The sequence below is a fragment of the Lolium perenne genome, chromosome 1 (assembly GCF_019359855.2).
Source record: "Lolium perenne isolate Kyuss_39 chromosome 1, Kyuss_2.0, whole genome shotgun sequence".
Taxonomy (NCBI): Eukaryota; Viridiplantae; Streptophyta; class Magnoliopsida; order Poales; family Poaceae; genus Lolium; species Lolium perenne.
The window spans coordinates 155427865-155452999 of record NC_067244.2 but is presented as its reverse complement, the minus strand read 5'-3'; the positions used below and the strand labels follow the sequence as shown (position 1 = coordinate 155452999).

At 44.5% G+C, this 25135-nt stretch overlaps 3 protein-coding genes across 3 annotated transcripts; all 3 read left to right on the top strand.

The window, feature by feature from the left end:
- The first annotated feature begins 8016 nt into the window (after window positions 1–8016).
- LOC127308631 (cortical cell-delineating protein-like) lies at window positions 8017–8592 on the top strand. The gene has a single exon (XM_051339502.2). It carries the CDS (start codon window positions 8060–8062, stop codon window positions 8420–8422), a length of 363 nt encoding a protein of 120 aa, XP_051195462.1. The 5' UTR covers window positions 8017–8059; the 3' UTR covers window positions 8423–8592.
- A 1107-nt stretch (window positions 8593–9699) lies between these two features.
- On the top strand, window positions 9700–10239 carry LOC127334623 (uncharacterized). Its single transcript, XM_051361126.1, has one exon. The coding sequence runs from the start codon at window positions 9700–9702 to the stop codon at window positions 10237–10239; it is 540 nt and encodes a 179-aa protein (XP_051217086.1).
- A 1563-nt stretch (window positions 10240–11802) lies between these two features.
- LOC127308621 (cortical cell-delineating protein) lies at window positions 11803–12410 on the top strand. The gene has a single exon (XM_051339491.2). The coding sequence runs from the start codon at window positions 11855–11857 to the stop codon at window positions 12215–12217; it is 363 nt and encodes a 120-aa protein (XP_051195451.1). The 5' UTR covers window positions 11803–11854; the 3' UTR covers window positions 12218–12410.
- The last annotated feature ends 12725 nt before the right edge of the window (window positions 12411–25135 follow it).

Genomic DNA, 25135 nt, shown 5'->3' with positions numbered 1-25135 from the left:
TATTGATTATTCTCAACTTAGACATCCATACCGGGACAACATAGACAACAGATAATGGACTCCTCTTTTATGTATAAGCATTCAACAATTATTAATTTTCTCATATGAGATTGAGGATATTTGTCCAAAACTGAAACTTCCACCATGGATCATGGCTTTAGTTAGCGGCCCAATGTTCTTCTCTAACATTATGCAATGCTCTAACCATTTTGGTGGTAAATCTCCCTTACTTCAGACAAGACGAACATGCATAGCAACTCACATGATATTCAACAAAGAGTAGTTGATGGCGTCCCCAGGAACATGGTTATCGCACAACAAGCAACTTAATAAGAGATAAAGTGCATAAGTACATATTCAATACCACAATAGTTTTTAGGCTATTTGTCCCATGAGCTATATATTGCAAAGGTAGAGGATAGAAATTTAAAGGTAGCACTCAAGCAATTTACTTTGGAATGGCGGAGAAATACCATGTAGTAGGTAGGTATGGTGGACACAAATGGCATAGTGGTTGGCTCAAGGATTTTGGATGCATGAGAAGTATTCCCTCTCGATACAAGGTTTAGGCTAGCAAGGTTATTTGAAACAAACACAAGGATGAAGCGGTGCAGCAAAACTCACATAAAAGACATATTGTAAACATTATAAGACTCTACACCGTCTTCCTTGTTGTTCAAACTCAATACTAGAAATTATCTATACCTTAGAGAGACCAATTATGCAAACCAAATTTTAGCATGCTCTATGTATTTCTTCATTAATAGGTGCAAAGTATATGATGCAAGAGCTTAAACATGAGCACAACAATTGCCAAGTATCACATTATCCAAGACATTATAGCAATTACTACATGTATCATTTTCCAATTCCAACCATATAACAATTTAACGAAGAAGAAACTTCGCCATGAATATTATGAGTAAAGCCTAAGGACATATTTGTCCATATGCAACAGCGGAGCGTGTCTCTATCCCACACAAAGAATGCTAGGATCCATTTTATTCAAACAAAACAAAAACAAAAACAAACCGACGCTCCAAGCAAAGCACATAAGATGTGATGGAATAAAAATATAGTTTCACTAGGGGAACCTGATAATGTTGTCGATGAAGAAGGGGATGCCTTGGGCATCCCCAAGCTTAGACGCTTGAGTCTTCTTGATATATGCAGGGGTGAACCACCGGGGCATCCCCAAGCTTAGAGCTTTCACTCTCCTTGATCATGTTGTATCATCTCCCTCTCTTGATCCTTGAAAACTTCCTCCACACCAAACTCAAAACAACTCATTAGAGAGTTAGTGCACAATAAAAATATACATGTTCAGAGGTGACATAATCATTCTTAATACTTCTGGACATTGCACAAAGCTACTGAAAGTCAATGGTATCGAAAAATCCATCAAGCAGGCAATGCGAAATAAAAGGCAGAATCTGTCAAAACAGAACAGTTCGTAAAGACGAATTTTATTGAGGCACCAGACTTGCTCAAATGAAAATGCTCAAATTGAATGAAAGTTGCGTACATATCTGAGGATCACTCACGTAAATTGGCATAATTTTCTGAGTTACCTACAGAGAATTAGGTCCAGATTCGTGACAGCAAAGAAATCTGTTTCTGCGCAGTAATCCAAATCTAGTATGAACCTTACTATCAACGACTTTACTTGGCACAACAATGCACAAAACTAAGATAAGGAGAGGTTGCTACAGTAGTAAACAACTTCCAAGACTCAAATATAAAATAAAAGTACTGTAGTAAAAACATGGGTTGTCTCCCATAAGCGCTTTTCTTTAACGCCTTTCAGCTAGGCGCAGAAAGTGTATATCAAGTGTTATCAAGAGATGGTGTATCAACATTACCTTGGGCTTTACCCTTACCTTTCTTGTTCTTTTTCTTACTCTTTGATTTAGGGAATACATGTCTTCCCCCCGGTGTAGAGGTGAATTTCAGGGTGCCTTCTCCCATATCTATGACTGCTCCCAATAGTTTCAGCAGGGATCTTCCGAGTGTGATTTGTCCTGTTCCTACATATTCAATAACAAGATAATCAATGGATATTGTTCTTCCAAGAATGATTGTATGCACACCTGCGGCTATTCCCTTAGGATTTATAACAGAGTTATCAATGAGAGTTATTTCTTCTCCTCCTTCAACGAATCCCCAAAGTTTCAAAGATTCATGAATACTCTTAGGCATAAGGCAAAATTCAGACATAATATCACAATTGGCATGAAAAGTTTGATCACCGATAACAATTTTAACAGTAGGATCCCATAATGAAGGTTCAGAGTTCACTAAAACTTGTTCAAGACGGTTACGAACATAGCGATAGTTGTCATTCAAGCGAGATGCACTTGTCTCAAGATTGTTTAATCTATTATAAATGCTAATAAGGGCTGAATCAAAGTTATTAGCTGAATCATGTGATGCAACCAACTTCTTTATGGCATTGAAAGCTTGATCCCCATTGCAATGAAGGAAATCTCCTCCAACTAAAGCATCCAAGGCATATCTATAGCGAATCATAAGACCAAAATAAAAATTACTAAGGAGCAAACTTAGAGTCATTTGAGGTTCAGCTTTACGATAAGAAGTAAAAATTCTGTACCAAGCATCTTTAAAACTCTCCTCATCCCCTTGTTTAAAAGTGAAGACTAATTCTTCAGGTGAAGAAGTAACAAGTGCAGAACTAGACATGGTAACAAAAGTAAAATGCAAGTAACTAAATAAAATACAAGTAACTAATTTTTTTGTGTTTTTAATATAGCAAACGAGATAGCAAATAAAGTAAAACTAGCAACTAATTTTTTTTGTGTTTTGATTTTGTGCAGCAAACAAAGTAGTAAATAAAATAAAGCAAGACAAAAACAAAGTAAAGAGATTGGATTGTGGAGACTCCCCTTGCAGCGTGTCTTGATCTCCCCGGCAACGGCGCCAGAAAACAGTCTTGATACGCGTACAGCACGCGTCCGTTGGGAACCCCAAGAGGAAGGTGTGATGCGTACAGCGGCAAGTTTTCCCTCAGTAAGAAACCAAGGTTTATCGAACCAGTAGGAGCCAAGAAGCACGTTGAAGGTTGATGGCGGCGAGATGTAGTGCGGCGCAACAGCAGGGATTCCGGCGCCAACGTGGAACCTGCACAACACAACCAAAGTACTTTGCCCCAACGAAACAGTGAGGTTGTCAATCTCACCGGCTTGCTGTAACAAAGGATTAGATGTATAGTGTGGATGATGATTGTTTGCAGAAAACAGTAGAACAAGTATTGCGATGGGATTGTATTCGATGTAAAAGAATGGACCGGGGTCCACAGTTCACTAGAGGTGTCTCTCCCATAAGATAAATAGCATGTTGGGTGAACAAATTACAGTTGGGAAATTGACAAATAGAGAGGGCATGACCATGCACATACATGATATGATGAGTATTGTGAGATTTAATTGGGCATTACGACAAAGTACATAGACCGCTATCCAGCATGCATCTATGCCTAAAAAGTCCACCTTCAGGCTATCATCCGAACCCCTTCCAGTATTAAGTTGCAAACAACAGACAATTGCATTAAGTATGGTGCGTAATGTAATCAATAACTACATCCTCGGACATAGCATCAATGTTTTATCCCTAGTGGCAACAGAACATCCATAACCTTAGAGGTTTCTGTCACTCCCCCAGATTCACGGAGACATGAACCCACTATCGAGCATAAATACTCCCTCTTGGAGTTACTAGCAAAAACTTGGCCAGAGCCTCTACTAATAACGGAGAGCATGCAAGATCATAAACAACACATAGATATAAATTGATAATCAACATAACATAGTATTCTCTATCCATCGGATCCCAACAAACACAACATATAGCATTACAGATAGATGATCTTGATCATGTTAGGCAGCTCACAAGATCCGACAATGAAGCACATAAGGAGAAGACAACCATCTTGCTACTGCTATGGACCCATAGTCCAGGGGTAGACTACTCACTCATCACTCCGGAGGCGACCATGGCGGCGCAGAGTCCTCCGGGAGATGAATCCCCTCTCCGGTAGGGTGCCGGAGGCGATCTCCTGAATCCCCCGAGATGGGATTGGCGGCGACGGCGTCTCTGGAAGGTTTTCCGTATCGTGGCTCTCGGTACTGGGGGTTTCGCGACGAAGGCTATTTGTAGGCGGAAGGGCAGGTCAGGGGGCATCACGAGGGGCCCACACACTAGGTCGGCGCGGCCAGGGCTTGGGCCGCGCCGCCCTAGCGTGGCGCCGCCTCGTGGCCCCACTTCGTTAGCTCTCCGGTCTTCTGGAAGCTTCGTGTGAAAATAGGCCCCTGGGCGTTGATTTCGTCCAATTCCGAGAATATTTCCTTACTAGGATTTCTGAAACCAAAAACAGCAGAAAACAGCAACTGGCTCTTCGGCATCTCGTTAATAGGTTAGTTCCAGAAAATGCATAAATATGACATAAAGTATGCATAAAACATGTAGATATCATCAATAATGTGGCATGGAACATAAGAAATTATCGATACGTCGGAGACGTATCACGCTCTCTTGCTGAACCCGTGGAACATTGGCTATGCTTTGAGTGTTGCTTGGCTTTTCTTGTGCTATTGATAGGGCTCTTGACAAGTGAAGCGACATTCAATCGTTCGTGTCATCTACCTCCTCTATACATTCATGAAGATTTATCGTCGAGGACGACTCTTTTTCAAGTGGGGGGAGATGATGCAGTCCGACCTTCGGTCTTCACCGCATCATATGCTTCATCGCCAAGACGACACACAAAGGTGAATCTTCTCCTTTATGCTTGTCTACAATCGCCTATGTGGAATGATATACTACTTCATACTCCGTCATATCTCGATGATAGGAACTCGACGACAAGTACGGAGGGAAGGGAAGATGCCATGGAGACCCGAGGACGCAAGGCCGTTATCACGGAGGCATGGAAGAGAAGAAGGAAGAGGAGGAGCTGGACGGTCCAGGCCGGCACTACCGCTGCACCATGGCCGGCACTGCTGCCCCCTCCGGCACTACCGCTGCACCAAGGCCGGCATTGCCGCCTGACGCACCCCGGCACTGCCGGCCTCCCTACACCGGCACTGCCGCCAAGCCACCAGATCGACGCTTGCGCCGGCACTGCCGCCCGTGAAGGCCGGCACTGCTGCCCCCACAAGCCAACACTGAATCTGGGCCGTTCATCTGCCCATCTGTGGCCCTGGCTATTTGTACCCAATTACCAAACTACCCCTCCTTAGTGGTTCCCAATAAATAGGCACCCACCCCACCTTCATTAGGGAAGATATGAATTGAGAGAACTTGGCTTATGCCTCCACCATCCCTTTGGGATTAGGGAAACCCCCTCCTTAGATTACGATCTATTGTATCTCCGTATCTACTCCGTGTGATCTCTTTGGTGACTTCTATCATTTGTTGGTCTTTTGCTTGCACTTCTGCCTTTGGGTCTTTTGCTTGCACTTCTATCAACCTTGGTCTTTTCACCCTTCTAGATCTCTAGGATTCGAGTCGCCGATCTTCCTCTCGGGACTTTTACCTTGTGTCTTTTCTTTGAGAGCTTCTATCGGGAAGGTGGTTCGGGCCTTCGAGAACAAACCGGATTGTATCGGGTTATCTGTGCGTGTGTTCATCGTGTTCTTGTGTTCATCCCTCACCCCCTCGTGTTCTTGGTCCCACACGGGCTCAGTGCGCATCAATCTCCCTCCCCATCCAACCAACCTTGCCCAAACTTTAAGGATTGGTGGAGGAGACCCCGATCTATAGTTCTACCAAGTGAGATTTCACGAATATCATCTAGTCCTTAGTGGATCTTGGAGTTAGGGTTTCTATGGTGGGATCTTGGAAGAAGATCTCCTATGGAGGCTAGCTTGGAGTTGTGCTAGCCCCATAGGGTGTTGGGAGCCTCCGGTGTTTGTGGAGCTCGCCCCAACCTTGTGAAGGAACCGTCGCCTCGACCGGCTACTTAGTGGAGAAGGGGAAGCTCCTTCGTGGGGCTTTCTCGAGGTACAAGGTGAGGACTGTGTGGCCGTTGAGCCTTCGTGGTTCACACCTCCTCAATGCAGACGTACTCCCTCTTGTGGGAGGAACTGCGGGAAACAAATCGTGCCTCGTCTCCGCTACCCCGGTTGTCCCGCTCCCTCTCTCTTACTATCTTGTCGGTTCCTTTACTTGTTGCATCGCATATGCTCATACTAGGATCACCCTCATCATCAAAGTTGCCACCTTTACTTCCGCATCGCGCCTAAAATTGAAAAATCTATAAAATTTGTTTAGCGACCATTTACCCCCCTCTTGTTCGCTAACGATCCATTCAATTGGTATCAGAGCAGGGTTTTCTTGCTCGGGCTTTACCGCCTAAGAAATGGCCGAACAAGAGGCTCTTGGGAATGGGTCCCTTCCCGGTGGGCAACCACCTCCACCATCAAACACTGATAGAACAACGGCTACGTTGGATGACCTCAAGAAATTGGAGTTATCCATCGTAAGCCAAATGAAGGCTATGATGTTGGAGTTGGTTGCTCCAAAACCAAACCCCACCATAGATCCTAAGGCAAGTGCCGAGGTCCCCCCCCCACCAAAAGCTAATCCATTTACTCTTGTTGGCTTTGTCGCTCAATCGACTAAAGTCCCTCAAGAGGAGAAGCTTGGGGAAATCGGCACTTCATCAAAAGGGAAGGATGAACCACCGGGAACATTTAGGGGGTAATCATGCGGTGCCACCACCAAGTGATTACACCATAAATGTTCCAATTCCAATGCATCATATTTTATCTCATGGTTGACCACCGTTACTTGAATACAATAGCTTTAAAAATTGGCAATTATTAATGCGTTCTCATGTGCACATCGCTTCCATCGATCTATGGCGCATCATTGAGGAAGCACCACGAGACCCAAGAAAATTGACAAGAAGAGAAGTGGTAGATAACCAACTCAACGCCACCGCCATCAACATGATCCACATACCGTCACACCCAAGGACCGCGCTCACATCCGCTCTCTCAAGACCGCCAAAGAAGCATGGGATAAACTACACAAGCTCTTCCTCGGAAATGAGAGCATTCAAAGCTCTCATTTCGATGAAGTGAACAACATGGCCGACAACTTCGTCAGGATTGAAGGAGAATCTCCCGAAGAGATGTACCGACGCCTCATCGCTCATGCCGTGCAAATGCAAGATCTTGGAGCGACTTTTGTGGATGACCATTGGATCAAAAGGAAGTTCTACAACGCTCTCCCCCCTATGAGGAAGTCAAGTTGACGGCCATCGGCCAAAATGCCTCCTTCTGCGCCATGACGTCCGATGAGGTCCTTAGCGAAGTCATCGCTTTGGACATCTTCAAGAAGAATGCGGAGAATCTTGTTGCACGTGCTCACAACACCCGCAAGCCCAACCTCGCATTGAAGATGAGGGAACATGAAGCAAGTGAAAGTGATGAGAATCCCATGAAGTGAGGTCCGGATGATCTCAAGACCAACTACCATGAACACATGGCACTCGCCACCAAGAATTTTTGAGATGGAAACAAGATTAGAAGCTCAAGACCAAAAGGAAGCTCAAGATACTGAACTCGTGACTCTCCAAGAAGTTTCTTCAAGAGCCCAAGGGAAGGGCAAATGGGAAGAACTTGCTACAATTGCGGCGACAAGAACCACTTCGTCACGGATTGTATCTATGAGAGAAGGGAAGACAATACCGGCAATTATTATAGCATGCCTGTTGAAGATACTCTAACATAAACTAGTGTCAAATGCATGAACACTACTTCAGATATATGAGTAACCTTAGAAATCGAATATATGCAAGTAGACTATAAACTAACTAACCATATGCATTCATGGATGCACGCAAATCCAAATCGATGGCGCAAATGAACCAGAGGACTAGACAAACGCCAGCTTGGAAAATCACATGCTGCCTTCACGGACTTGTAGAATTTCATCTGCCGAGAATCAAGGCCTCACTACAAATACGACTCTCCATGCAGACACACTGGCGCACCAGAACACTCAAGCACACACCACCAGCACAAGAACACACGTAATGGCAATGACACCGAGAGTCCTTCTCCTCCTTGCTTTGGTGGCCGTAGCCAGCGCCACCTACTGCCCTCCGCCACCGGCGCCGGTTCCGGTGCCCCGCCATGGCTCGTGCCCCCAGAACGCGCTCAAGCTGCACGTGTGCGCCAACGTGCTGGGCCTGGTGAAGGCCAAGATCGGCGTGCCCCCCACTGAGCCCTGCTGCTCGCTCCTTGACGGGCTCGTCGACCTGGACGCCGCCGTCTGCCTCTGCACCGCCATCAAGGCCAACGTTCTCGGAATCCACCTCAACCTCCCCATCGACCTTAGCCTCATCCTCAACAACTGCGGAAAGATATGCCCGGAAGACTTCCAGTGCATCCACTAGCAAATCAGCTATACGTGCTATCAATCGATCGAGAGATTTCATTTGCTTCTGTTCCCTACTTTTATTTGTTTCTTGTATACCGGCGATTTGACATGTGTGTATGTTCTTTCTTTCACATGATCATACCTGATATTTGAATTATTTGAATCAATAAAGTGGTAATTTTGTGAGACTGGACCTTCGGCACTACGCATGCATCTCACCCCCTCGGGCGGAACAGAGCAAGAGCGCTCATATGGTGGGATCCACAATGTTACACCCGCTAACTGTGGCCACGATCAACCACCATGGAGCAATATGATGCAACATAGTGACATATTATAGTGAAAGTAACATAGTTAGTAACATGCAACAACATGTATTGTCAATTAGGCACTTAGATGACAATCAGACGTGGAGAGAAGAGTAGCATGCTAAGAGCATCTCCAATAGTCGCACTAAACGAGGCCCGGTAAAAACTGCTAATTTAACGCGCGCGTAGCGAAACTGCGCCGATGTGGGCATTACCCTTCGGGTACCCGACATTGGTCTACCTCCTCTGGCCCAATAAGGGGCCCACGAGAATCACCGCAGCTCAAGATGGATCAATACGTCGGTTGCAGCGGTAGAAAGATAGAAGGAGACGGATTCTTGTTGGACAAGGCAAGAAGATGTTGAATAAGAAAAGGATAGATTAGATCTTGTTGTAACATAGTCGAATCCGTGTAGGACTCTCGGGACCTGGACTCTTATATAAAGGCCAGGAGAGGGTCTGCCAGATCCTACCCTCACAATCGCATACAACCACACATACACCAAACCCTAGAAACTTTGCCTCCCGACGAGATCACCACCACACGGTCTACCGGCTACCCCATTGTAATCGATTTCACCCATATTCAAGATCAGACAAGCATGAGTAAGGGTTTTACCTCATTGAGGGCCCCGGACCTGGGTAAATCTCGCTCTTTGCATGTTTGGTATCCGATGTCTCGTGCTAACCTGCAGGATTCCGTCAACCCTAAGCTCCTCACGTTGGGCATTGCCGAGGACCTCCTCGTCAAGCGCGCTCCAGCAGACGCGGGAAAATAGCGCGCACTATAAAGTTTGTCGCGTGGGATAAAACGGCATCGCGCGGGAGATTTGGTGCTTGCGCTTCCGCGCGCGGTATAAAATGGCACGCGCGACGCGTCCCCATCTGCCACTGGAAACTCCCTCCCGCCACGCGCCACCATCTCCTCTGCCACGCGCCCCTTCTCTTCCACGCGCACCGCCGCCGCCGAGACCGCGCCGTCGCCATGGCTCCCCGACGCAAATCCTCTTGCTTCGTCGTCATCCGCGCCCGGTCCAACGGCACATTCTACACAGGGATCCGCGCCGACGGCGCTCGCCTCACCCTCGGCACATTCGCTACTGTGGAGCAGGCGGCAGGATCCTACGACGCGATGGCATGGCACCTCGAGCGCCCGCGCCAGCAGCTCAACTTCAAGGACTGCGAACCGGTCGAGGAGGCAGAGTTCCTCTTTGGCTTCGAAAAACTCGTCACCGCCGAGCAGCGTCGCCGCCGCCATCTTCAGTGCCACCTCACCATTGCGGAGGCGGACGAACGGGCCATGGAGGCGTGGCGCGCCGCCTCCCCGCGGGACGTCCTTGACAAGCATGCCTTCTACACGGCAAAGAAGGCGGAGATGGACGCCATTCACGCGCGCAAGAGGTGGATCGAGGCGCAGTACGCCGGTCCGCATGCCATCGACGACGACGATGACCGGTGGGCCGATTTGGTCTTGACCGAGCCACCAGACTCTCCGGGATCGGACTTTGATTTCTCCGATGTCTAGATTAGTTTTTATCGTAGTTTAATTTGTTGCAACGTGTCTGTTGAATTATCGTACTTGTTGTCTGTTTAAAATATATTTTCAGCACTATATTTGATCGTATTTTCAGTCACATGTGTGCAAAATCTAGTTTTTAGCGATGTATTTGAACGCGTATGGTAAAGCGCTATTTCCGCGCCATATTTTTTCCCTGTCTAGAAAATCTTGAGCCACGCCCGTGCCCAAAAATCCAAAACTAGCGCTATATAATTTTTTTAGCACGCCAAACTTGCGCGCATCTGTTGGAATGTCGGAGATGCTCTAAGTTACCATGATTTAGCACTTCTCGATACAAAATGACTCTACACATTATATATGAATTCTTAAGTTACCATGATTCAGCACTTCTCGATACAAAATGACTAAACACATTATATATGAAGTCTTCATGACATTACCCATATGATACCATGCACTATATGTGCAAACTGATTTTACGCACTATAAATAATTTAAATCTTTATGACAGTATCCTATAATAACATCCACTATAAAGATATCAAACTAGTGCCATATACATGGCAGTATTTCCAATGTGAGGCTTGCTTCCATGTTCCCCCTCACCAAAATTTGAAGGGGTAAATTGTTCCTGATATCTTCTTTTTTTAGCCCGGAAAATCCCATGTCAAGCCCTACATACCCTCGTATAAATATGCTAAGTGTACTCAATGTTTCTACCAGCTGATGTGGCTAACGGAATATTTTACCCCCAAATGTTTCAGTTTTTAACGTACACCATCGTCTGCGCGTCTGGCTACTGAACAATATAGACTTAAACGGATAGTACAGGCTACTCTAGATCTTATACTTATATTTTTTTATTCAATTTTGATCATTGCGCCCCTGGTAACGAAAAGCTATGAAGAGATTTTGGCCATTTATTTGTTTCAGTTAACCAAAGTTTGAAGGAAGGAAGGATACCGAAGCAAAAGTGTTCCAATGTATGAGTAACCAAAGAAATCTAATATATACAAGTAGACTATATATAAGAGTAAGTACAATAAGGTCTAGTCAGCTAGCTACAAGGATTAAAATAATATATTTGTGTCTAGTTGGAAGAGAGAGAAGAGAAGAGAGAATGTAAGTGGGCTCTTATGCAAGAGCTAGCTCTAGCACATGCTCCTAGGCAAGGTGTGTGAATGAAAGGTGGGCCATCCATTGAAGAAGTAGTACATTTTTATAGCCAACTATTGTACTTGTTGGCTACATATTAACTATAGATGATATAGCATCTTGCTTATAGCCAACAATCGGCTATACTATTGGAATTGCTCTAAACTAACTAATGTCCAGCTATCATCGCGTTTCAGTTTCAACCAGACAAACCATGCATTTACGGATGCATGCATATTCAAATCGATGGAAAACACTATCACGCAAATGAACCAGAGTACTAGACAAACGCCAGCTCGGAAAATCACATGCTGCCTTCACGGACTTGCAGAATTTCATCTGCCGAGGTCCAAGGCCTCACTACAAATACGACGCTCCATGCAGACACACTGGCGCATCAGAACACTCAAGCACACCACCAGTACAAGAACACAAGTAATCGTTAGCACTTGCTCGACCAACATCGATGGCAATGGCACCGAGAGCCCTTCTCCTCCTTGCTTTGGTGGCCGTAGCCAGCGCCACCTACTGCCCTCCGCCACCGGCGCCGGTTCCGGTGCCCCGCCATGGCTCGTGCCCCCAGAACGCGCTCAAGCTGCACGTGTGCGCCAACGTGCTGGGCCTGGTGAAGGCCAAGATCGGCGTGCCCCCCACCGAGCCCTGCTGCTCGCTCCTCGACGGACTCGTCGACCTGGACGCCGCCGTCTGCCTCTGCACCGCCATCAAGGCCAACGTTCTCGGAATCCACCTCAACCTCCCCATCGACCTTAGCCTCATCCTCAACAACTGCGGAAAGATATGCCCGGAAGACTTCCAGTGCATCCATTAGCAAATCAGCTACAAGCAGTAGTGCATGCACTACTACGTGCTATCTAGAGATCGAGAGATTTCGTTTGCTTCTGTTCCCTACTTTTATTTGTTTCTTGTATACCGGCGATTTGGCATGTGTGTTATGTTTTTTCTTTCACAGTATCATACCTGATATTTGAATTATTTGAATCAATAAACTGGTAATTTCATGAGACTGGACCTTCGGCACTATGCATGCATGTTATATCACCCCCTCCACCATTCACAAAAGGATGCCATTTTGAAGCCAATCTCTTACGGCGATTATATTCGCCGAGTGTTTGACACTTCTTCTCCTGTGCAATGGTGATGCATGCCGTGTACCATTTTCTTTTCATCTTGATGGCGGTGCGACATGCGCCATATGCATGCGACTAGGGCTGGAAACGGATTGGATAATGCCCTTCCTACATCCGCTTTCATATTTTCAAAGAGAATATTGATACAAATACAATTGTACCTCCTTTCTGAAATATGTGACCCTATAAAAAAATTTGGCCGAAATTCTCTATCCTTACCACTAATCAACCCGACCCCTCAGTTCGCAAATACATGATGGTTTAGGCTTGTGCTTTTGCGAGGGGATGATAATTTAGGCATTAACAAGGTCTCTGTTTTTCCTAGAAAATTTACATTTATCGAAAAATTGATGCAAAGTTGTTGTTACCATTTTTAGTTTCTAGCCTTATCAATCTAAAAAAAGTCCGTGTTAAAAAGTTACTCGGGTTTATAACTCCTCCTCGAATTTGAGCCAAACTTTGACCCTAAATTTAATATTATTGAAAATTGTCAAACTTTGACCCCAAGTTGCTCGACTTTATAAGTCCTCCTGGACTTGCCAAACTTTGACCCTACAATTGTTGTTACCATTTAAAGTTTCTAGCGTTAACAATGTAAAAAAAAATTGTGTAAAAAAGTTACTCGGGTTTATAAGTCTTTCTCGACTTTTCTTCAACTAAAATCACTTATAGAAAATTATCGAAAGTAAAAGAACATTATCGATCATGCAATGAGCCGGTGAATCCGACGAAACTACGCACTGCATGCAGCAGGGAGCTCCAGCTATATGCATGCCGCGAAAAATTGTGATTTCTAGATAGCCTGAGAGCCCAACACTCCTTTTCTCTGTGGACGATTATCTCTGAATAAAATGCAAAAGATCGATATCTCAAATCATGCATGAGTGCACATCGGTACTCCAAGTTGCTTAAGAATATTTCAGATGCGAACAAATATATAACTTGGTCTTCCAGCATACATCCATGCATGACATTATGAATTTATGACCCACTGGGTGCTCACTAGAAACAAGTGATTAATTAGTCGATGGAATCATGCATGGTGTCATGGTGACGGTCGGGAAGACAATTATTCAGCTCCCGTTCGGCGCCCGTGAACAAATTTGTCGCCCGTTTCGTTCTACTTGCTCTCTTGCAGATCCTTTCTACTTTTTTTTTAACAAGGAAGAGTCCCGAAGGGCCCACATTCATTTAACACCGGAGGCGTTACAAATACAGAGAGGGCCATAAAAGAAAGACTAACTCTAACATAGTCCTCACACTTTACAAAAAGGACCTTAGAAACATTACTGGAAAAGCAACCTTCTCCCTTGCGTCTACACCTTGAGCCTAGAAGAACAAGCTGTCTAAGCAGAAGAATACAATCGGAGCCTGCTAGGGCCTGTCGAGAACACTCATGCAACGATCTTGCAATTGTGTTTTTCAGGGGCCTCAAACAGCCTCACCAACCGAAGGGCCAGCGGCTCAACCAGCAACGAGTTGGTAGAGGCATAGTAGGTAGAGGATTGAGTTGCAGATTTCTTGGATGCATCACCAAGCTCAAAGCAAGGAAATCTTCACCGCTGAAACTAGGTAGCGACTTCTGGGACGATCTCATTAGTCACCGGCGAATACACCCGAGTAGCTTGAAGATTGCATAGAGACGATCTGAACAGCAATTCTCGGTTGATCCGCAGTGTACACTACTAAAAGACTTATAGGCCCCGAGTTATCGCCAGCGCGCTAAAAAAGAGGTCCGCCGGTGCTATATATCGCCGGCTCCCAATAATGGAGCCCCGGAGATACGAGGATACCACCGGCGGACACAAAATTTGTCGTGCCAACGATAAGCCTCGCGCAGGTCCGGGCCGGCCCATAATCTGGACGGGACTTACCGCCGGCGCACCACTATAGTGGGCCGTCGGTGGTATATTGATTACCACTGGCATCCCACTATAGTGGTGCGTCGGCGGTAATTGTCGGTCAGATTTTGCCCCACGCACCCTGATGTTGTGCAGAGTAATGCAGTTGGGAAACCCCAAGAGGAAGGTATGATGAGCACAGCAGCAAGTTTTTTTCAGAAAGAAACCAAGATTTAATCGATCAGTAGGAGAAAGAAGTAACTTCTAAAGGTTTTTGCTAGCTGCCTTTGGCAGGACGCACTACGGGTGTCAGCAACAACGTGAAATCTGCACACAACACAACCAAACTACTTTGCCCTAACTTACAGTGAGGTTGTCAATCTCACTGATTTTGCTGAAAACAAAGGATATTAGACATATAGTGTGGAAAGACATGTTTGTTTGCAGTGAAATAAAGAGAACATTATTTGCAGTAAGGAAACCGAACAAGTATTTGCAGTAGATAGTTTTATTATTGTAAAAGAAAGGACCGGGGTCCATAGTTCACTAGAGGTGTCTCTCCATAAATATAAATAACATGCTGGGTAAACAAATTACAACTGTGCAATTGGCATAATAAAGACCATACATGACAAGATGATTACTATGAGATTCATTTGGGTATTACAACAAGATTTATAGACCGTAACCTAAATGCATCTATGACTAATAATCCACCCTTAGGATATCATCCGAACAACTTTGGGTATTAAGTTGCAAATAAAAAATTATTGCACTAAGTAAAGTGTGTAAAGTAAATAATAAAATTACCCGGGGATAAAACATTGTTGTTTTCTCCCTAGTAGCAACAACACATCTACAACCTTAGTAGTTATTTTCACTCTCCCAGATTTCTAGAGGCATGAACACACTATCGAGCATAAATACTCCCTCTTGGAGTCACAAGCACATACTTGGCCAGAGCATCTACTAGCAACAGAGAGCATACAAGATCACAAATAACATATAAAACATATCTATAATCAACTCAATCATAGTACTCAATATTCATCGTATCCCGGCAAACACAACATGTAGAATTACATAAAGATGATCTAGATCATGTTAGGCAGATCACAAGATCTAACCATGAAGCATAAGGAGGAGAAGACAACAATCTAGCTACTGCTATGGACCCGTAGTCCAAAGATGAACTACTCAGGCATCACTTCGGAGGCAGGCATGGTGATGAAGAGGCCTCAAGTGATGATCTTCCTCTCCGGCAGGGTGCTGGGAAGAGCTTCAGAACACTCCCGAACTAGGGTCGACGATGGCGGAGGCTACGGAACTTTTCGTGGATGGAGGCTCGAGTATTTAGGTTTTTCCCGAGAATATCAATTTATAGGCGAAAGGGCGATGTCGGTGGGTGCCTGGGGGGCCCACACCACTCCTAGGCGCGGCTAGGGGGGCCCATGCCTAGGCATGGTGTGCCCTCCCTGGTGCCCCTCTTCGTCTCTCCTTTGGACTCCGTCTTCCTGATAGCAAAATAAGAACTTCCGCTTTTATTTCGTCCAATTCCGAGAATATTTTCAGAACAACTTTTCTGAAATACAAAAACATCAGCAAACAGGAACTGACATTGTGGCCTCTTGTTAATAGGTTAGTTCCAGAAAATGTAGAAAAATGCCGCGAAGTGTAAACAAAACATATAGCAATTGATGTAAAACAATCATGGAGCATCAAAAATTATAGATACGTTTGCAACGTATCAACATCCCCAAGCTTAACTCCTGCTCGTCCTCGAGTAGGTAAGTGATAACAAAATAATTTTTGAGGTGACATGCAGATAACACAATCTTGATCAAGTTATTGTAAAAGCATTGTAAGCTAAGATCAAAGTACTCTAAACATAGGCATCATAGATATAATTCTAACAATAGAACTTAGCAACTATGTTATAACATAAAAAGTAACTCAAACAAAAGATCTTGAATAATAGTGTACTGAAAGTAACTATTTGTATTTTAGCATAGAGAAAACATAGCAAAGTGGTATTCAACTTGTCCTTCATGGAATAGAAAAAACATAAATGCGTAGGACACCTTTAAAGTTCAAAAGGGTGACTAGATACAAATAATTTGAGAACAAACAATAACATATTTTTGAATCAATCAATAATAAATGTTGGTACTATGCACATTATACTCTCTCTCAATTGGTGCATAAAGTTAGAAGATGAAGACTCAACATATAAGTAAAAGAAATGCCCTTCGCAGAGGGAAGCAGAGATTACTCATGTCCTAGATCTTTTTATTTTGAATAAAACAGGGGTGTTGAAGATGTATTTTGAGAGGTTTATATGTCTATGTCAACGACTAGTATCAAATGGTTTATCATACTTTCATATAGTAACTTCAAGAGCGGCTCCCATATAGTTCTCCTTTTGCACACCATTATTTAGGATCTCTCTAGTACATAGTGTGCAGAGCTTTATTTGTTTATTTATTTATTTTATGTTTTTTTGTGGGCTGGGCACCCAGTTGCCTTGCTCTTTTGCAATATTAAGGACTAGCACATTATTCATGCTAGTCAAGGTGTGAAGTTATGAAAAGACAATAAAACATTCAATACTTCCTCATGAGCTAAAATAGGAACACAAAACAAGTAATAGTTTTTGAAGGTTTTAAAGGTAGCACATAAGCAATTTACTTTGAAGTGGCGGTGAAATACCACATATAGGTAGGTATGGTGGACACAATTGGCAAACTTTGATTTCTTGGAAGTTGGATGCACGAGTAGAGCTCATACTCAGTACAGGTGAAGGCTAGCAAAAGACTGGGAGCGACCAACTAAGAGAGCAATGATGGCCATAATCATGCATAGCGACAAAACATTATTAATCAAAGCATAAAGTAATATTACAAGTAAAAAAACTAAATGATCATAGAGCCTTGAGGTGACTGATTTGTAGTCATAACATGATGTAAGCATGTACCAAGTCAACCCAAATAAAGCATCAAAGAAGAATACCACAATATTATGCTTTTGTATGATGGAAACAACACATGATTCTTTCAATGGCACATTAAGAAATCTCAGCTATTTGAGACAAGTAATCCTACAACAAGAAATACTAAGCATATAATTAAAATAACATCTAATATGACATGCTAAAGTCTAAGCCACAGTCTAAACAAGCTTCCTTTTGTACCACTATAAGCATGAAATATTTTATTCTTCTCCACCACCAATCAATTTATTTGAAACAACTCTCATAGATAATAATCAATAAAGACCAGAGAGCTAATCATACCTAACTAAATAAAACTAAAAAGCTCTGAGCAAAATACGAGTGGAAAACAAGAGCTAAACGCAGTACTAGCAAAAGAGAACACTCGCAAAATAATAAGAGTGAAAACTAGAGTGTTCTATGCAATGAAAATGGAGTGTGTCATTTTCCAAAACAAGTATGCTGGGGTCCAACCATATACTACGGCAAATAAAACAAAATAAAACTAAAAACAAAAATAAAGACGCTCCAAGAACAACACATAGCATATGAAGCAATAAAAATATAGTGTCTTGAGAGATGACTTGATATTATTATTGATGAAGAAGGGAATGCCTTTGGCATCCCCAAGTTTTGACGCTTGTACCTCTTGAATATTTCTTGGGGTGACATGGGCATCCCCAAGCTTGAGCTTTTGTTCATCCTTCATCTCATCACATCATTCTTCTCTCCCTACACTTGAAAACTTCCTTCATACAAAGCTTCACACAATTTTCATTAGCAACATTAGTGCAATTAAAATAACAAATCCACTTTGGTTCAGTTCTAACATAAGTCAAACATCCATTAAAACTTTAGCTAATGTAAAAACTTCTTTTAAAATCTCTTTCTCTCAAAAGAACTAAAAAATAAAAAGATTAAGAGGTAAATGCAAATAGTGGCAGAAATCTGTCAAAACAGAACAACATGTAAAGATCGATTTTTTGAAAATCCTCTGTTGCTCAAATCGAAAAGTGCAAAACTAATGAAAGTTAGATAATAGCCCGGGGCAGGTGCTCAAAAGTTTTCAGATAAATCCGACATTCTGACTGAGAATAATAATTTTTTTCATAGAATCTCTTTCGGGATAACAACTTCCCCAAATCTTACCTTCTTCCTATGAGAGTCTATCCTTGGCACAAAAACAAAATAAAAAGGATAAGGAGAGGTTATTACAGAGGTAAAAACTTCCAAGACTCAACAAAAGAAAAATTACAAAAATAAAATATGGGTTATCTCCCAAGAGTGTTTCTCTTTAACGCCTTTCAGCTAGGCGCAAAAAGCTTGAATCAAGTATTTTTCAAGTTAAGAAGCATCAAGATTATTGCCAGAAGTCTTTTCAACAAGGAATTGTATTTTATCCATATAAGTTTTAGAAGAGCCTCTCTCAACACTCTTGGGTTGACTACTTTCATCAAATAGGTTGTTTTCAGGATATCCAATCAAAGTTCTTTTCCAACGCTTCATGCATTCCTACGAGTTTGAAAGATATTGGTATTTTGATTTCCTCCCTATTTTTAGGCTTGGTTTGTTGGTCTATCTTTTCAAGTGTACCAATAACATCTACCCATGAGCCTAGCATCTTAAACCGATCAAAAAATTTCCTAGCTTCTATAACAATATCTCTAAATTCTTTAAGCAAAGTTTTCAGAATAAATTCCTCTTTTCACCATCCTCAACTTCATGAAGTTTAAGAAACATTTGCTGCATTATGGGGTTAAGGTTAACAAACCTAGCCTCCAACATTTGAACTAAATAAGCTGCAACAGTTTCATAATTAGGAGCAAGTTCTACTAAGGATCTATCCTAAATATCTTTGTGCTTACTAACATGATTAAAGAATTCTTCAATATTATCTCTCCCAATTATAGAACCACTACCTATTAATAAGTCTTTTAGAACGTACTTAGGGATCAACATAATGAGCTAAAAATAAAGCAACACAATAACAACTATAAAAGAACTAATTTTTTGTGTGTTTTGATAAAATGAAGCAAACAAGACAAAGTAAAATAAACTAAGCAAAAGAATAACAAAGTAAAGAGATTGGAGATGAGAGACTCCCCATGCAGAAATCCTCTTTCTCCCCGGCAATGGCGCCAGAAAAGCTTGATGTTGTGCAGAGTAATGCAGTTGGGAAACCCCAAGAGGAAGGTATGGTGAGCACATCAACAAGTTTTCCCTCAGAAAGAAACCAAGGTTTAATCGATCAATAGGAGAAAGAAATCACTTCTGAAGGTTATTGCTAGCTGACTCTGGCAATGGGCGATACCGGTGTCACCAACAACGTGGAACCTACACACAACACAACCAAACTACTTTGACCCAACTTACAGTGAGGTTGTCAATCTCACTGGTTTTGCTAAAAACAAAGGATTACACGTATAGTGTGGAAAGAGATGTTTGTTTGCAGTTAAATAAAGAGAACAATGCTTGCAGTAAGGAAAAACATGTATTTGCAGTAGATAGTTTTATCAGTGTAAAAGAAAGGACCGGGGTCTACATTTCACTAGAGGTGTCTCTCCATAAAGATAGATAACATGCTGGGTAAACAAATTAGAGCTGGGCAATTGACAGAATAAAGACCATACATGACAAGATGATTACTATGAGATTCATTTGGGCATTACAACAAGATTCATAGACCGTAATCCAACTGTATCTATGACTAATAATCCACCCTCAGGATATCATCCGAACAACTTTGGTATTAAGTTGCAAACAAAAGATTATTGCATTAAGTAAAGCGTGTAAAGTAAACAATAAAATTACCCTTGGATAAAGCAATGTTGTTTTCTCCCTAGTAGCAACAACACATCTACAACCTTAGGAGTTATTGTCACTCTCCCATATTTCTAGAGGCATGAACCCACTATCGAGCAAAAATACTTCCTCTTGGAGTCACAAGCACATACTTGGCCAGAGCATCTACTCGCAACGGAGAGCATGCAAGATCACAAATAACATATAAAATAGATCTATAAGCAACTCAATCATAGTACTCAATATTCATCGGATCTCGGCAAACACAACATATAGCATTACATAAAGATGATCTTGATCATGCTAGGCAACTCACAAGATCGATAAATGAAGCATAAGGAGGAGAAGACAATCATATAGCTACTGCTATGGACCCGTAGTCCATAGATGAACTACTCACGCATCACTTCGAAGGCGGGCATGGTGATGAAGAGGCCTCCAGTGATGATCTCCCTCTCCGTTAGGGTGCCGGGAAGGGCTTCAGAACCCTCCTGAACTAGGGTCGATGATGGCGGCGGCTACGGAACTTTTTGTGGATGGAGGCTCGAGTATTTAGGTTTTTCCCGAGGATGTCAATTTATAGGCGAAAGGGCGATGTCGGTGGGCACCCGGGGGGCCCACACCACACCTAGGCATGGCCAGGGGGGCCGCGCCTAGGCATGGTGTGCCCTCCCTGGTGCACCTCTTCGGCTGTCCTTCGGACCCCGTCTTCGTGACAACAAAATAGGAACTTCGGCTTTTGTTTTGTCCAATTCCGAGAATATTTCCAGAACAACTTTTCTGAAATATAAAAACAACAGAAAACAGGAACTGACACTGTGGCATCTTTTTAATAGGTTAGTTCCAGAAAATGCATTGTGGCCTCTTGTTAACAGGCATAGTGGTGCGTCGGCGGTAACCTATGCTATATATTGAAAACAACCTGCCTGCACCCCTTCTTCTCTTCATCTCCCCCTCTTCCTCTTCCTTCCCTTCCTCTTTATTTCCTTCCTCTTCTCCTTTTCCTCTACCTTCTCTTCCTCTTCCCTCTGACAAGCACTCCTCCACGTTGCGGGAGATGATGACGACGACAACACCACCGTGGCCTCGGGATGCTCCCGTCCGCTGCCTCGAGCTAGTCCGACGAGCACATCCGAGTCGGTGACCAACTCCTCCGGCGACCTCCACCTCCTCAAGCGGGCGACCTCCTCTCTAGCGACATCGACGGTGATGGTTCCCGAGCGACGGCCGCGGTTCCCGATGCACACAACCATATCAGATATAGATCGAGTTTTTTTTGAATTCTGAAAAATATTACCGCCGGCGCACCAGGCTGGTGCGCTGGCGACAAAACGTGTTACCGCTGGTGTACCGGGCTGGTGCATCGGCGATAAGGAATTACCAACGGTCTGTTCTCGCCGGCGTGCGGTGGCGGTAGACGAATTTGGTGCGCCCGGGATACGCCTTTCCCTAGTAGTGGTAGTGTCTAGAATGAATCGATGCATCGAGAGAGTTGAGATACACACACGGTCAACTTTCTCTCGGAGCAACAGAACGAGGAAAAGAACATCTTGAAATTTTACCAGACCTGGACTTCATTGGGCTTGATGAAACCACCCGAAGAAGCACCCATCTTCGACGGCTGCCGATGAATAACAACCATGAGTAAGCTCCCGAGAGCATCTTCCAAGTTCCCTTGCGGCTCATTTGGCCACCCGCCGGCAGAAGGGAGAGATCCCTCTTCCTTGTCACTATGGAGAATGGAGAAGAGAGAATTCTCTCTGCAACCTTAGGCACCAGTAGCCACCGATAAAGTCCCTTTATTTGCAGAGGTTCTAGTCTCCCTCCTCCTCAACTCCTTAGTCTATGACCGCTCGAGCTTCGCATCGAGGAAAAGAAGAACATAAGGAATCCATAATTTGGCCAAAAGATCTCGACTCCACATCCCGACTTAGAGTCAGACAACGACATAACGCTAACACCTACATGCAGAAGGTCAACTAATTCTGCTAGTACATACACTACACACACCGGCGCCTCACCTCAGCTTTCCTCTACCGGCATCACCGACGAGGGAAGTCTCGTCTTGGCCCGGCTCACTCGTTGTTGCTCTCTGATATTGTACCTAGAAAAGAGAGAGAGAGAGAGAGAGAGAGAGGGTGATGTGGTTACACCAAAATGTGTCCTTCATATTGGTATACCTGGCATGCTCCAAGCAAAGCCCCATGGATCAAGAGATGGGACACGCAAAGCATCTGGTGGTCCGTTAACTTGACGTGTACGACAAGAAAGCTTAGAAAGGGAAGTATGAAACATTGTAACCTACCTGGCCTCGCTAACCCGAGACATGGATTCATCTATGAAAGCCAGGAGGGGCCCCAGTGACGTGGGCATTACCCTTCGGGTAACCGACATTGCCCTATCCTGTATTGACTAATTGGAGGCCGATGAAGACACCTGGAGGCAAGATGGGCCACCTGGACGGCGCACCAGAGGAATCCTTGACAGGCAAGACAAGGAAGCAGCCGAACAAGGAAATATTAGGTCTAAAACTACTGTAAACCTAGTCTTACTTGGTTAGACCTCTTGAGACCTGGCCTCCTATATAAAGGCCAGGAGAGGGGCTGCCGAGACACACAAGCAATCATAGCAACCCTAGCCACCAGAAAATCTAGAGCTAGGTCGCCGCAGTACTTAGCCTCTCGACGAGATCTCACCCGAACTATTCGGCACCCCATTGTAACCCATTATCATCATAATCAAGAACAGACAGGCATGACGTAAGGGTTTTACCTCATCGAGGGCCCCGAACCTGGGTAAATCGCTCTCCCCGCTTGTCTGTGAACCGATGTCTCGTGTCAGCTTGTAGGATTCCGCTAACCCTAAGCCCCAATCGGAGGGCATTGCCGAGGAGTACCCTCGACAATTGGCGCCGTCTGTGGGAACCCTGTCAGCACCAGGCAAGTCATCGGCAGTACCAGTCACGTCCGCAGCGTTCGTACTCGAGTCGCCAACACCAGGGAAACCAAGGGATCCAATCCGCTGCGGATCTTTCGAATTCGTGCCGCACCGCGAAGCGCCTCACTTGATCCCTACAGGATCGACTGGCGATATGGATGCTACTTTCGGTAGTGTTCACTTCATCACCGACTCTGGAGGTTTCCTTCGCCTCCCCGGGGCTAGCGTACCCGGTCTGAAGGCCGCAGTTCCAGAAAGCATTCCTCCAATGGCAACCCTAAGCATTCCATCCAGGAGCATACAAGAGAACCACCAAGGGAGTTTCGACATTGCAGCAGGGCGAAGGAAAAGACGAAGGGACTCGCACCATGGGGAGGAAGGACGAACAGTACCTCACCTTCGGTAGGTCGAGCAAGGATACCACAATACATTATCAATCAAGGGACGCACCCGCTCGCCGTATCTATCGGCTACAGAGCAGCTCGAGGCACCGTGTTACCTCCACTCTTACATCGATCCGAAGGATGGTCGAGAGAAGTCTAGCCACCTACTAAGGAACTGTCGACATTTTATGGAGATTCGGAAGTTCTGCGATGACCTCAGAACCGAGGCCATATCAAGAGTTCATGCAATGGAGAGAAGGGCAAGATCTTATAGTTATGCACCGGAGCCGTACGTACCAGAGCCATACGTACCAGCAGGAGAAGATGAGCTTCGGGACGAGCGTACGTCGGCAGAGGTGTTTCCGGAACCATGCGAGCAAGTCAACATGATCCACAAAACCAGCTTTTCGAAGAGAGAGATCAAGAAATTCTCCCGAGAAGTAAAGTACGCGGAGGTTACCATGGTCGACACACCCGACTTCATCGACTGGTCAGATCACAGTATTTTCTTCAGCAGGGCGGATCACCCGAAAGCTGTTCCGAGGCCTGGCCACGCAGCCCTTGTTCTTGAAGCACAGATCGGAGGATACAATATGAGCAAAGTATTCATGGATGGAGGAAGTGGCTTGAACCTATTGTTTGCCAGCACCATGAGATCAATGGGTTTAACAGTCGATATGTTAAGATAATCTGATACATGATTTCACGGCATTATACAGACTTGACCCGCTTATTCTCTTGGAAAAACGTCATTGGATGTGGTCTTCGGCACGCCTAGCAATTTCAGGAAAGAGAAGATCGAGTTCGAAGTAGTCGACTGGGAGTCTCAGTATCACGCCATCCTCGGCAGGCCCGCGTTTGCCAAATTTATGGCTGTACCCCACTATGCTTACTTGAAGCTGAAGATGCCAGGCAACGACGGGACCCCAATAACTGTCCATTGAAGCTTTGCTCGATCGGACAACTGCGACCGGGAGTTCCAGAAGATAGCCTCGAAGTTCGGAGTCAAGGAAGAGCTCAACGCAAATGACACCGTTACAGATCACACGCAACCACCAGCCGAAAATTGAAACGAGAGATCCGATGAATTTGACGCTGCAAAGGAAACCAAGAAGCTACAGGTGCATCCTACAGACCCGAAGAAAACGGTCAACACGTCGGCTGACCTTACTGGCGCATAGGAAGGCGCACTCATCGAGTTCCTCCGTGAGCGCTGGGAGATATTTGCATGGGAACCATCCGACATGCCAGGTATCCCCAGGGAACTCGCTGAGCACGCCCTTAATGTTGACCCGACAGCCAAACCGGTGTAGCAGTCAATGCGCCGGTTTTCCAAACCAAAGAGAAGAGCAATTGGCGAGGAAATCAGTCGACTCCGTAAAGCAGGATTCATTCGGGAGCTCAAGGATGCCAAGTGGGTGGCTAACCCCGTCATGGTACCTAAGAAGGACATCACCGCTTTACGCATGTGCATCGACTACACCAGCCTTAATAAGCACTGCCCAAAAGACCATTTCCCGCTGCCTCGCATTGATCAGATAGTCGACTCTACAGCTGGATGCGATCGCCTCTCCTTCCTTGATGCATACTCCGGGTATAATCAGATCAAGCTGAAGGAAGAAGACCAGGAGCTAACCGCGTTCATCA